General features: G+C 47.3%; 1 protein-coding gene across 4 annotated transcripts; it reads left to right on the top strand.

Moving 5' to 3' along the window:
- The first annotated feature begins 7,031 nt into the window (after nucleotides 1-7,031).
- Nucleotides 7,032-13,770, top strand: C10H7orf57 (chromosome 10 C7orf57 homolog). 4 transcript variants are annotated; one of them, XM_032951469.2, is made up of 8 exons: nucleotides 7,032-7,155; nucleotides 8,090-8,134; nucleotides 8,859-9,011; nucleotides 9,539-9,641; nucleotides 10,048-10,207; nucleotides 10,969-11,072; nucleotides 11,530-11,736; nucleotides 12,421-13,770. In XM_032951469.2, the coding sequence occupies exons 2-8, from the start codon at nucleotides 8,104-8,106 to the stop codon at nucleotides 12,470-12,472; spliced, it is 810 nt and encodes a 269-aa protein (XP_032807360.1). In that variant the 5' UTR covers nucleotides 7,032-7,155; nucleotides 8,090-8,103; the 3' UTR covers nucleotides 12,473-13,770. The 4 variants fall into 4 exon arrangements, with proteins under 4 accessions (XP_032807360.1, XP_032807362.1, XP_032807361.1 ...); XM_032951471.2 differs by having other exon boundaries at nucleotides 8,862-9,011; XM_032951470.2 differs by having other exon boundaries at nucleotides 7,041-7,150; nucleotides 8,087-8,134.
- The last annotated feature ends 1,540 nt before the right edge of the window (nucleotides 13,771-15,310 follow it).

A 15,310-nucleotide genomic window follows, 5' to 3' on the forward strand; every position in this document is an offset into this window, starting at 1 on the left:
CCAGAGTAACGGACGCATACGAGGGGATAACAACGTAGTATGTATTCCCATTACCCAAGACAGTCTCAGCAGTGAGTCTTGAGACATATTTTCAGGAGGGTCCTGCATTTGCGATATCTGACAAATTCCATTCGTGATGTTTTTGTGTGTGTGTGTGGGATAAACCCAGAGTAACGCACGCATACGAGGGGATAACAAACCTCGCAAAGATGGATTCTAAAAATTCCAGGCTGCACTGACATCTCCTGGCCATCTCATCTTCACTTCACAACAGTCGCGACATCAAATATTCAAATACGATTTGCCCTCGGCTCCCACCCTGCTCCCTGTGCTCCTGGTTCGAACGCTAAACCCTTATTATTGTCACTTTTCCTTTCAAAGTTTTCCAAAGGCATCAACTACATTAACACCTTAAAGATAATTCAGCTTTCCATTTATACTCACTTGAATACGATCACTATTTGCATTGTTAAATGTGTGCGTCTATAATTTGATTGTAATGCTTAATATAATTGCAGTGAAAAATTGTACAGCATCGCATTGCTACATGTGGGTGCAATACAACGGATGAATAAGCTCCTTACCGAGACTCCCATAGGTCGACTCAGCCTTAAATGAGTACCCCGGTGCTGTGTGTGATCAGCAGCACTTGAGAGACAAAGGCGGCTCGGTGTGATTGTGGCCACGACACCCGTTCGTGTGCCGTGCTCGCCTTAATAGGCGCTCGCTAACAACAGTCGCAACATTTGTCTATGTAAGCTGTACGTAGTGAATGGGTGGTCTTTCGTCTTCGTATTGATGTGCGCACAAGATAGAAACAAAAATCATGCATACACATGGAGAATCCAAGGCTTATCCAACATGCATTTGTCTTCGAAGTCTGTAATAGTTGAATTATCAGTACCAAAGCTGGCGAGTAGCCTGTCAGTGAAAAAAACGTTTGCCTATTTGTAAAAGCCTTTGTGCTCTATTTTTTGTGTCTACAGTTTTTTTCTCCCCCAACCCTTTCTTTCATCAATGTGTCCGGTTTTCAATCGGGGAAGTCCCTGATAACAGCACAACGTTATGACCAAGTTGTGTGTTGTATCGGATCACCTTTAGGAGAGTTGCCCTCTCTGTAAGTGGGAGAGTGGCCGGTCATCAAGTCCTTGGCAACCACTCTTAACTGGAAAGCAGTCTGGTCTAATTGCACGATGACACACGATCGAAAGCGAGTAACGCGACCCATCATTATTTGAAACATCAGCCGATACCTGTAGGATGCTAAGACCACGTCCGTATTGACCCGAAAGACACAAGTCATACTTTTGAAGATAATATTTATTTTTGTTGCTTGTATCCATGATTTAGCCAGGAGATTAAATGAACGCGTTAATATGCGTTAATTATTGCCTCCTTTGCAAGTGGGAACTGGTTTAGAATGATAACAATTGTACACAATTTCTTTATTTAAATTAACAAATGTAGACAATTAATACAATAATTCATTTAACAGTAAATGAATGCAGTACAATGTGAATAAGGTAAAGTAAAAAAGGTTCATTGAAGTCAACATTTATAGATACTGTATTTACAAAATAAAATATTCTTTAGAAAGGAAAGTGACTAGATTAGGCAGATAGTAGTCACGGAATTGCAGCAACGGTATGATATTATGTAAACAAAAGGGCTCAGGCAGTCGAGAAACATTAAAGCAGCCACTCAAACGCATTTACGCGAGTTTACGTCAAGCCTACAATGTTTGTGCTGCTGCTGTTGTGGTTGTCATAGTGGTCGTTTTCGGCATAGCGTTGCTCATTTCACATTGAGTATTGTATATACCTGTATATAAAACATTTGGGTCGATAGTGGTGCATTCTGCTTGGGATAGGATGCAATTTTCCGAGGCCTAACACGGTAAAGTGTCACTTTGTAGATCTTTACAAAGTGGTATACATATGTATTCAATGCCGAATGAGAGATTGTTTATTCAATAGGAGAGAGTTTGCAATGAAAACGGGGAAAAATGTTTTTTTTTTCCATGATGTGTTCTGATGACAAAAATAACCCTCACGGGCATGAGGCCAAGGTCACCGTGAGACGCATTCAATAGTTACAGAATGACATCGGTGACACAACATCTCGTGTGGAACACATGATCGAATGATCGATAGCGAGTACAATTAAGACTCTCCTCTTCCCCTCTCTTCTTGTTCTATCACACGCTGTATATGAGTCCTCCAGGATGATATTGGAATGCAATGCAATGGTGTTACCACTTAGTGGGGAGCATGAGGTTAGGTCCGCATCTATATCTATATCCGAGGGCGTTTCCAGCCATTCAAGCTATAACGATCGCGAGTTTGTCTCTATGAACCTTATGACGGGACCCCGGGGTCCCATAAGCCCCCGGCTCGCGCATAAACTGCGTTGCGATGTTATTGTATGTCTGTTGAAGGCGAACAATATGGCAATCTATTCCTCTCGACGAGCTCTACACGAAGCGCCAATCAAAGTTTTGTTTGTGACTACGGCATTCGTCCTCGCTGCGCTTTGACGACACGGCAACAGAATGATCTGCCCGAGGTGGGTCGCGGCGTTTATGTGCGCGGTGGGACGGAGTCGCCAAAATTAAATGGATTAATTACGATTTTGACTTCCGTTTATTCGGGACCCTGGGGTCCCACCATGAGGTTCAATTATGTCCTCGAAATTGATCAGCGTCCTCATGCGTTGAGTCGTTACAAATGGTTGTGTAATTCGCAGAGCATGAATGCCTTGCCCCTTGCACTCTTCCACATCAGGATCAATGGAAGGAAGTTGTTCAATACAGCTGAGCAAGCAATGACCTTCATGGAATTTGTTTTAAAGTCTCCTTCCTTCCATTAGAAATGAACCCATAGTGCACGTGACAGGGTGGCTCAGAGGTCAGAGCGCTGAGCTGGCACCGCTGAGATCCTGGATTCGAATCCATGTTTCACCCACCTGTGATTAAAATGGGTTCTCGAGTGTAGTCAGTTGATTACCTGAGCCCACTCACTAATAAACCGCACAAAATAACGCGTAACATTAAATTCGGTTCTGCATTTAAGTTGGCTGAATTCGACCCGAGAATAAACAATGTCAGCATGACTGTTGTGCGATGGACATTAACCTCGGTGGTAGAGTGGGTGGGAAAGTGCTGCCGCTTACTCAGGTGTTCCAACGGGTTCTGTGCTTGGTCATATTCTGTCAATCTATATGGATAATATAGCATCACATAGATCTAATTCGAAATTTTTTTTTGCCCATTGCATTATTTGATTAAATGGTTGACTTTACAACGATTACATTTGTTTTTCATCGTATTCAACCTTCACCAGAATATAAACAAGACAATGTTTAATTTTATGAGCCCTAACTTTACTCATACAAGTATCTTGGCATCTGGCCCGATTTTCATCTCAAATTCAAATATATTGATTTTTTTATACAATAATTAAATAATGAAGATAGCGACTTTGTATAAAAACAGCTTCTACATGAATACATTTGATAGCCACTGCCTTGATGCCTCTCCTAGACCATGCAAACATCATATACAAGTCAACCTCTAAACCCACTTTGGATTTTCTGAATTATATTAATTCTGCCTTGTGCTTTCTGTTACAAACGAACGACTGCACTCATTAATGAGATCTTTACTTCAAGACTGATTATCATCCTCTTTCAAATCCTATGTACAAAATATTTATTCCGGATCAAAATCCCCAAAAAATCTTAGATTCCCCACAACACTAAAGCGCATTGTAGGAAGGAGAACAGATTAAAATGGTTCTCACTTATTCTGTTAATGCCCAAAATACTGTACCTGGAATTCCATCTCTTCGCAAATGCCCTTGGTTACTCGACCATCTAAATTGCATACTCTTTGGTTCTTTCGGTAAATTCACGTAGGTAGAAATAAAATAAAACAAATCACGACGTTTCGATCACAACACAAGCAATCTTCATCACGTGGAACAACCACAGCAAGAGTAAATGCTAAAGTAGGCTGTTGATTGTCTGAGAACTTCACCCGCAATACCATTTTACACATATCCTTGCCTGTTTACGTATACGTACAATATATAATTTATATTTATAGAGCGCCTTTACTCACTCTATATGTTTATGTAACTTCATATCGTAATTATACTATGTTCTTGATAAAAATAATAACGTGTCTGAGCCGGCATACATTCGAGGGAATGTATTTTACTTAACACTGACTTTGTAAACATTTACGATTTGTCACGTGGCACATTTGTTTTTGTCCCGACTTCTATTTGCTTCTTTGCTGGACATTAAAAGTTGTTTTTGTTGTTGCTTCTGACATGTGTTGGGTGTGCCAGCTCAAGTTATAATATGTGCCAGCTCAAGTTATAATGTAATAGCTTTCTGCAATGTAGATTCATATTTTGTTTGTTGCGGTTGCACCCGACTTAAGAGCCGCATGGCTCACAGAGCTATACCTAATAAATGAAACTTGAAAAAAGTTAAGCTCGTGCAAACGCAACTCATCCTACTCGATGTTTAGACTTCGCATGCACCTCGTTTTAACCAAAATACTGAAAGCATCTAATCATGATTTGTGGCCAGGCCGCATCTGAAAAAGAAGCGAATAGCTCAGTGGACGTTACTTGATAAGATAACAAAAAATAGTTTAGTTGTAATTGTATATACAGTACTTTGTTTCCGAAACTTTGCACTCCTATCCTGTTGTTTGTATTTTTGTTGTTGTCGTAACGTTCTGACACCGCCCCGTCATTGGACATCTGTGGAAAAAAAGAGCTTTATAGCTCATCGGATTCCTCCTGCAGTCTAAATAAAGATTCCGAATCTCAAGTGTGTCACCGCCACGCGGGCACGCGCGCGCCACTTGGCGGCCCTCACCTCGCCAGGGTCAACCGCCCCGGGCGGCACTGAGCCCGCGCTCGGTGGCGCGAGAAGCCTCCCCCCTCCACCTACACCCCCACCACCTACACCCCCCACCACCTACACCCCCACCACCTACAACCCCCCACCACCTACACCCCCTCCACCTACACCCTCCACCTACACCCCTCACCACCTACAATCACCACCACCTACACTCACCACCACCTACACCCTCCACCTACACCCCTCACCACCTACACTCACCACCACCTACACCCATCACCACCTACACCCCCCACCACCTACACCCACCACCTACACCCCCCACCACCTACACCCCCCACCACCTACACCCCCCACCACCTACACCCACCACCACCTACACCCCCCTCCACCTACACCCCCCGACCACCTACACTCACCACCACCTACACCCCCACCACCTACACCCCCCACCTACACCCCCACCACCTACACCCCCACCACCTACACCCCCCACCACCTACACCCCCCTCCACCTCCACCCACCTACACCCCCACCACCTACACTCACCACCACCTACACCCCCACCACCTACACCCCCCACCTACACCCCCACCACCTACACCCCCTCCACCTACACCCCCCTCCACCTACACCCCCTCCACCTACACCCCCCTCCACCTACACCCCCCACCACCTACACTCACCACCACCTACACCCCCACCACCTACACCCCCCACCTACACCCCCACCACCTACACCCCCACCACCTACACCCCCCACCACCTACACCCCCTCCACCTACACCCCCCACCACCTACACCCCCCACCACCTACACCCCCCACCACCACCACCTACATCACCTACACCCCCTCCACCTACACCCCCCACCACCTACACCGCCTCCACCTACACCTCCCACCACCTACACCCCCCACCACCTACACCCCCCACCACCTACACCCCCACCACCTACACCCCCTCCATCTACACCCCCCACCACCTACACCCCCCACCACCTACACCCACCACCACCTACACCCACCACCACCTACACCCTCCACCTACACCCACCACCACCTACACCCCCCACCACCTACACCCTCCACCTACACCCCCCACCACCTACACCCCCCACCACCTACACCCACCACCACCTACACCCCCATCACCTACACCCCCTCCACCTCCACCACCTACACCCCCCACCACCTAAACCCACCACCACCTACACCCCCACCACCTACACCCCCCACCTACACCCCCTCCACCTCCACCACCTACACCCCCCACCACCTAAACCCACCACCACCTACACCCCCACCACCTACACCCCCCACCTACACCTCCACCACCTACACCCCCCACCACCTCCACCCCCCACCACCTACACCCCCACCACCTACACCCACCACCACCTACACCCCCCCACCACCTACACCCCCCACCTACACCCCCCATCACCTATACCCACCACCACCTACACCCCCACCACCTACACCCCCACCACCTACCCCCCACCACCCCCCCACCACCTACACCCCCCACCTACACCCCCCACCACCTACACCCCCCACCTACACCCCCCACCACCTACACCCATCACCACCTACACCCCCACCACCTACCCCCCCACTACCTACACCCACCACCTACACCCCCCCCACAACCTACACCCACCACCTACACCCACCTACACCCACCACCACCTACACCCCCACCACCTACCCCCCCACTACCTACACCCACCACTTACACCCCCACCTACACCCCCCACCACCTACACCCCCACCACCTACACCCCCACAACCTACAACCCCCCACCACCTACACCCACCACCTACAACCCCCCACCACCTACACCCCCACCACCTACACCCCCACAACCTACAACCCCCCACCACCTACACCCACCACCTACACCCACCACCACCTACACCCCACCACCTACACCCACCACCACCTACCCCCTCACCACCTACACCCCCCACCACCCAACACCCCCCCCCCAATTACCCCTCCCACCCACGCCGTCTCCCCCCCACAACCCCCCCACCACCCCCCCCACCCACGCCGTCTCCCCCGCCCCGCCACCACCACCACCACCACCCCCACCCACGCCGTCTCCCCCCCACAACCCCCCCACCCACGCCGTCTCCCCCCCCACCACCACCCACGCCGTCTCCAGGGCGACGACGCCGCCGACGACAACAACAAGACGGTTGAGCGGTTTGAAGCGAGGAGAACCTCGCAGGTTCCTGCAACCTCCGGCAAAGACTTCATAGCGCGCAGGTGAGTTGACTCCGCCGCTCATGTTGTTGGGTACCTTTGATTTCAATGTTGTAACGCAGCAACGTAATGTTGGTGCGATATACCGCGTTCACGTCGAGAGCTTACTGCGCGCACGCAACGCATGGTACAGTATTACTGTCGATGTTAGTGGCGACGTTTCGGGTAAATGGCCCTTGTTCAGAGCAGAGAGATATGCTGCTGCGCGTCGGGGGATTTAGATTGTCATTAGTGCTGTAACGTTGTGCACATTGTCGAGTACACAAGGCACTATATGCTTATAAACACACATAGCCGTGTATAACTGCTGTGTTAGCGCTACGCTGCGCTACGAACCCGGCGACCCGAGTTCGATTCCCGCTCACGGCCAACACCAAGTGACAAATTATCTGAACCGGTTGCTGGGCCTCCCCTAGGTCGACTCAGCCTCAAACGAGTGCCTGGTGCGGTGTGCAAACATTACCACTGGGGAGACAAAGGCGGTCGGGCGTGGTGCTGGCCTCCCACCGAATCGTGTGCCGTGCCGGCCTTGATAGCAGCACTTACCCCCACCATCTCTTAAGGCTATATTGGGGGGAGGGGTCTTTGCATTTGTGTGTGTGTGACAGCACTATGTATGCGTGAATGTGATTGTATAATATATTATATCGACGTGTGTGTGCATTCATGTGACAGTTGTGTAATGTGTGGAGTTTTGAATATGATCAATTGGGTGTGTGCAATAACTGCGCAACGGATTGGCAGCCAAGTAACCCATCAGAGGAGATGTCCACCTAGGAGATGGAGCCATGGAATGATATCGTGTGGTATGGAGGTGCTGGGTGGCAACATCGCCTGATCGCGAGAGATGTCGGTGGTGGGGGCTTGGGGAGGCCTTCATCCAGCAGTGGATTGACCATGGGTGATGCATAGTAATTGCGTGCTGTGTGTGTTACAGATCCGTGAGTGTTCATGATGCCTGCAGAGCGGTCACAGAATGCAGGTTAGACATCTTTGCAGCATCTGTAACATGGTCAAAAACTTTTAATACACTTTTGACGCCTTGAAGTTCATCTTATGGAGGGTTGCCTGTGTATTGTTGATGCATTACGCCCCAGGTGTGGCCAGGATGCTTGTAACCCAACAGCTCATTGAGCTCATTCATGTGAGACACTCACTTGCAGTGAGTGATGTTGAAAATCTGTGCAGTTTGAGTGCCTTTCCATAGTACTTATCGGTGTTCTCCGGTTGCAACCGTCTCTTGCCGCATGGAAATAAGTACTCATAAAGAAACTGACCAAGCATTCAAAGCAGGACCCTTCCAGATAAAAAAAGTCTACAGACTCAGTGAAGCTTTACTGAGTAAACAAACTACTGTTTTTCATGCACGCTCTACAGTCTACAGCAATGCTACTGCAGCATGAATACAAACCTAACCGCCAGTGGCGTAGCCATCGAGTGTGAAGGCGATGACGGAAGGGCCCACATGCCAAACTACAAATACGGGGGGAAATTGGACAGGAGGGGCGCTCATTTCATTCATTATGCCAGGGCCCATGCCAACCAACCCCACACCACTGATAACCACTCTAGGATGCAGAGCACGGTGGAGCTGTGGTCGCGTTGTCTTCCTCTTCTCTCCGGCCCCCTCGAGCAACTTGCCACCACCATCACCAACCATCACCACCAACCTAACTTGTATTGTAACCCCCCCCCCCCCCCCCAAGCAGGTAGAAGTGAGTTATCGCTGGGTGCCATCGGTGGCATTGACGACCCAGAGCCAGGAGCACAGGATCTTGGAGCCGTGAGGCACAGGCGCGGACCCATCGGGGAGCCCGAATCCGATTACGTGAAGCTGGCAAGGCAAGGCGGCCAACGCGGTGAGCGTCAAGGCTCAGGTGGCAAACGGGGCCCATTTATAATGGTGCCACGGCAGAGGCTTATTTGTCATTTCACTCGTGTGCTGCATGGCCACCTTAAATATGTGCAACTTCAGCAAAGGTTGATGTCTGGTGGTGCACTCAGGAAACGTTTGGTGGGATCACTCATTTGCCATTACTCCTCATTTGTGAGGTAACCAGCAGATGGCAGTACAGCAAAGTGGGTTCATTAATGAACATGTGCAGACGATTGAGAGTTGTCCTTTTCAGATGTATCGGCATTCCCTGGATGCTATTCCTCCAACATGCAAAATTATATTTAAAATGCATTTAGCCAGACATCGTAATGCAGGGCCCTTCTTTAAGAGTCTTGAGACTAATTTGAGATTATCTAAGTAAATAGGTAGTGGCATTAGTTGCCACTGCTTGTTTGATATATGATGACATCATTATCGAAAAATAACCCAAAAATATATATAATAGCAGAGTTAATCGTGCAATTGTATTGCTACTCTCATTGGCCACAGATCTGCTCAAGATGCCGGACAACTCAGGAGAGGCTAACCCATCCGTTCCATACAACCGGCCGGGCTGGCTGAATCATAACCCGCCAACTCGCAGTGGACAGGAGTAAGATAAGATTATGAACAAGTTAGGAAAAATGACGTACCCAAGGATAAAATGTATTTGTGTATTGGAAAATATCCCTTTTGTTCTAGTGTTAGTCGATAAGTTGGGAAAACCTTTTATCATGGCCAGTTGTCAAGGTAAGTCCCTAATATCATGACAACTTTATACTGCAGGTTGGCTCACATTATCTTTACGAAATTTATAGTGCTTAATTCATCATGTGGTTTGTGATCGAATATATATTTCCAGGCCACTGTGTGGTGACATTTTGATGTTGGGATTTTAAAAGCCTAATTGCTGGGTCACAATTGTATCCATGGCTGTACAATGTATTAAATTTGCCACATAAAACGGGATCCTTGTTAAATAGGTTGCATACTTTTGTCTTGTTTTTTTGTTTGTTTAGTAAATCCGCAACTGCCAGGGCAGTGGGATTCCCTGCGCAGGAGAATCTGAATTGGAGTGACATCAAGGCCAAGTACATGACGAGGGAGGCGCCTTTTGCCACCGACCCTGTGTCTCTGCGTCAGCAGACGCCAGGCGCGGCTAAGCTAACGACTCACGGGGTATGGGAGGTTGCATTATATTATCTGGTGTTAGCTAAACGTCCAAACTAAATATTGCCTGAAAATTGCTCAATTGGGAATACACTGCAGCAGCAACATCGCCCCCTACTGTGAAAACTTGGCAGGACCCTCCCGTGAGGCTTTCCTGGGTGAACAAGAGCGATAATAAAAAATAATAAACTTATTAATAGAATCAGCGCTGAATAGCTGTAATTGTTTTAGTCAATTGAAGTAATACGGATGAGCTTTAAATAGTGCTGTCATTTGAGTAAATATTAATGCAAAGTCATGTTGGAAGCATAGTATTAAAAAACACACACACATGGATGTGATTGACAGAACTGGTGAGTGCCGTTTAAACTTGGCAGAGTGCTCATTGGGTACATTACTACGTGTGTTCTACAAAGATCGAGCACTGCCAGACTTAGATGACTGTCCACCAACATGTGAATTAAACTAGTTCTGTCACGTTTTGGTAAACAATGAGGAACTCTTTAAACAGACGAATTACTGCACACTGGAAAATAAATACACGCAGAGTGACTTCAAAGACAATTTTAGGTGGTCTAAAACAAGGCTGTGTGCACTAAACATGCAGCATGGTGATGTCACGTGACACGCAAGTTATCATGGGAGAACTGAGCTTATGGTCACAAACATCACCCATTGCTGTCGAGAAATTAACACATGAATCATACACACGGGTCTGCAGTGTTACGTTTGGAAGTAATGCAGGGTTCGTTCTGTCTGTGATGCCAAAGGTTGGAAGTGCCAGTGAAAGGAGTGGGAGCATCAGCTCCATTCCGGAGAATACAGTCTCAACAACACATGAATTCGAGGGGAAACCACCTCCCCTGAAATCCAAGTAAGATTGGGTGATGAAGTGAAATGTGAGTGTTAGAAACAAAACTGCAGCACCGTTATTACCGTAAACTCTGCCTTCAATCAATGGACACACTGCAGAGATGAGCAATGCTCAATGCTCAGCTGAGCATGGGCCCAAACCGCACATTGGCAAATCTCAAGTTTATGCATTTGCCCAAAAAAACGTGTCAAACAAATCGCCAAAGTCAACGGACAAATCTCCAAGGTGGTGTTTAAGCCATTTTTTCCAGCAGCGTTGTCGCTATTAAGTGTGCAGGCGGTACAAATGGACCAGGACTCACAAGCCGGAAGGGCTCAGGCCCTGGGCTATGAAGTAGTGGGGAGTGAAATTTGACAGGATGCTCCATTTCGGCCCCGGCACCATGACCCATGCCAACCACGCCATGTCACTATTGTCAAGACGTAAACCTCGCCATTTGACTTCTCTTGCTTTGTAGTGCCACGCCCAGACGGCAGAGAGAGGAGACCAACATGTGGACGCTGATGAGTTTTGGCTACACGGGTGACTCGGCTCCGCACCAGAGCGTTGCGAAGGAGTCGGAAGCCCTTTCGCCCCAGGGTGGAAACACGGAGCGACCGTGGGCCACCGATCCAGCCTCCCCCAAGGGAGCGGAGCAGGCCAAGGGTGACGATGAGCTCAAGAGGTGCGTATACAAGGCAGGTGTTGGTACAGGATGGTACAAGAGCTGGAGTGCCAATAATGAGGCCACGAGAGGAAGCGGGTGGTGGCAATTTCTTCTCATGAACGGTGGGGATGGAATAAATGCCAGGCACCTACTTGTGTGCATGAGTGAATGAGAAGGTGTTAGAATTCTAACTTTTTATTGTTCTGAGAGAGAAATTATTCCATTCATGCCTAGATTTTATTTAATATTACTGAATTTTGATTTAAAGCTTTCGTGACTGCAGTGATTCATATTCTTGGTTCTTTCGGCAAAGTCACGTTGAAGGGAAACAATAAAATAATAAAATATATATTAAACAATAAAATTCTCACGACGTTTCGACTGCTTGTGTTGCAGTCGAAATGTCGTGAGAATTTTATTGTTTATATATTTTATTATTTTATTGTTTCCCTTCAACGTGACTTTACCGAAAGAACCAAGAATATTAATATTACTGCTTTTGCACAATTACTTATATCGGAGTGACTTCATAATATACAACATGAAGCTTAGGTTAAATATATTTTACATGAAAACTAACTCGGAGTCACACTTTCGTCTCTATAATGCTTTGCTAAGTATTCACGTCACGTGCAGTGTGTGATGCTGCAACGTACATTGTGCTCTTGTGCTCACATTCGCGTCTTCCTTTGTGTCAAGCAGGGATGACTTGGTGAAGAGATATGGGAGCCGCAGTGCCGGGCCCACATTCTAAGCTCCACGACTCCCAGCTCCATGGCAGACGGAGCTGCCCCTACCTGCATTAATTGCGCCACGTAGCGACCATACATGCCGCACTGGGACTGTGCGTTCGCTCCAGGTTGTGTTGTGTTTATGAGCGAGCCCCCTTTCGAGGCAGCGTGAGGCTTTTTACCGGCAGGCGGGGCTAGAGCACAACTTTAAGGCACCCTGTCTGTGTGGCCGTCTTCACATGACTTGGCTTACGAAGGTACGAAGGTAATGAGTAAAACAACACCCCACGTGCTAATCCTTCAGGTGGAATTAATCATCCCGCCGGTCGGATGAAAAACCGAACACATATGTATACGCGCGTGGCTTGTTAATGCACCACTTCCCGAATGAAACAAATGACGTGCTGAACCCGTAATGCACGTGGAATAACTTTCGATGGGATGGGCAAATTTTATGGGTGAAAAATGTTCCATTTATCCAGAGGACCGCATCAATTAGACAATGATGATGTAATAGAGTGCACGTAACGATGTTGACAAGTCACAATATTCAACAAACAAAAAAGTAGCTAAACCAGTGTGACCTCTCCACCCGAAGTGACCTCGCCTAGAATGTTTTTGGAAAGTGGAAATCTTTGTTGGATATAGGCACCAGCTTTGCCATCTGCTCAGAGCACTTATCGGTTCACACGAGCACACCCAGTTGCGCGCAGCACCCAAGCGTGACTGCACACAGGTTTCTTAACTCAACAACGTTGTTTCCATGGTCATTGTCCTTGTTTAAACGTGCTAATAAAATTGTCCAACTCATTTCATGGCACGCGCCATTGGCACCGTAAGACATCATGTTAAAACGCGCTGTGTTGTTTAGGATAATTTAATTCAATTTCATCACCAATACCTACGCAAAGCATTTAATTACATTTCTGAGTTAAGCATACTCATATTTAGCGTGTCTTTTTTAGGTGGCAGGTGAAAACTATTTGGGGGGCAGAGACAATTTATTTTGAAAATTAAATGTCCAAGAATCGAGAGTGCGAGGTTGCCGCAAGCCACACCACGTGGTTAGAAGCTGTGTGAATGCTAGAGCTGGTAAACGGATTCGAGTGGACTAAAGCCTTGGTAGCTCTAGCCACTTAGCCACCTATGGATGTTATGACAAATACTGTACGACATATGCTGTAAAATATTTAATGTGATTTTTTTATCAAAGATTTTTAAAGCTATGTTTAGTATGTTACTGTATAACACAACTATAACAACAAGTATGCTATGAGTATGTTATGTTCAAAAGTCCAAAAATAAAATGTATGCAAATACCGCGACGTGTGAAGTCTTGTTTTTATATATAGAAACCACTAAGTTTTTATATTGTTATAGAGCCACGTTATTAAATGTTGAGGCAATCCCATTAAACATACAAACATTTACTGCATTGCCAGTGGTGTACAACGTTTTAAAAAGCGTATCATTAACACTGCCTGCCAACAAATATACTTCATTAGGCAAAGATTTTGGGCGCTTGACTCTCGGAGCAGAATGTATTGTTGATGAGACGTAGCCATAAAATGTTATCTTGTACTATATATTACTATGTATGCATGTCCGCGCAGTGTGTGTATTGTTGTCCAACATCAGTTTTAAAGCCTGTCGTTTAATTAAATCAATTATGAACATTCCTGCTCCGACGAATACAAGAGTCTAGCTCTGATTGCCGGTCAACAAACGCTGGATGAAGAGGCTGATTGAAGTGACTTCAAGAGGAGTTCTATGACGACATCGGCTGAAGCCGTTCTCTGACACGAGCTAGTAGGGCACCGCTCGCGACCACAAAGTTACAAATGGATGTCACAGTATTTCATTGTGCGGTACCGCGACGTGACACCGATCGAGCATTGTATCAGCGCCCAGTAATTGGCTGTAGAAAACATGTGGACATATATGCACCACCTTGTTTGCAGATTGTGTCACGCTGCGAGATGCAGTTTGCACGAATGACATTGCTATCTAGGCATTCATTATTATGATAGGCAGAGTTTGACTTCTATATTTGGGGGGGGGGGGGGGGGGTAGCCGGGGTTTACTCTGTCCCTCACATTTGGAATCGTGCGATATCATTTATTATCTTAATTGTGAACTACTGGTCGAAACGTCGTGAGAATTTTTTATTGTTTTATATATATTTTGTTATTTTGTTGTTTCTCTTCAACGTGACTTTACCGAAAAAACTAAGAATATGAATTACTGCAGTCACGAAAGCTTTAAATCAAAATTTACTGAAAATAAATTAAGGTGTCCAGTTGCTCCGACGTGCCCCCCCCCCCCCCCCCCCCCACAACTCCGCCCATGATTATTATCATATAATTATTAGAATACGTAATTTTACAGCACAATTTTAGGATATAACGGCGACAAAGAAGACAATTGTACGAGACGAAGCCAAACAAAGAATTGTCATCTCGTGGGGGTCGCGCCGCCCGAGGGGGTGGGGTTGGTGGTGGTGGGGCGGAGGTGATGGTGGCAGGGGGTGGTGATGGTGGGGGGGTGGTGATGGTGGGGGGGGTTGGTGGTGGTTGGGTGAGTAGCGCAGGGGGCGGGTAGGCGTCGGCCCGTGATGAATGCCCCCCCACGTACCTGCCCCACTGAGCAGGAGCCGCCGTGACCAAAGGTGGGGAACAAGAGGCCGTGATGGATTTGGGAAACCACGCGGCGTCTTAGCGTGCTCGCTGGAATGTGCGGGCCTCTCCCCCTCTGTTCAGTTTACGTTCAGTTCAACCCCAATTCTAACGGATTCTGCAAATGATGTGAAAAAGTTCGATCGTATGGAGGCTGGACACACCAGTAACAGTAATGTACACGCT

The sequence above is a fragment of the Petromyzon marinus genome, chromosome 10 (genome assembly GCF_048934315.1).
Source record: "Petromyzon marinus isolate PM22_M1 ecotype Great Lakes invasive population chromosome 10, UKy_Petmar_22M1.pri1.0, whole genome shotgun sequence".
In the NCBI taxonomy this organism is placed as follows: domain Eukaryota; kingdom Metazoa; phylum Chordata; class Hyperoartia; order Petromyzontiformes; family Petromyzontidae; genus Petromyzon; species Petromyzon marinus.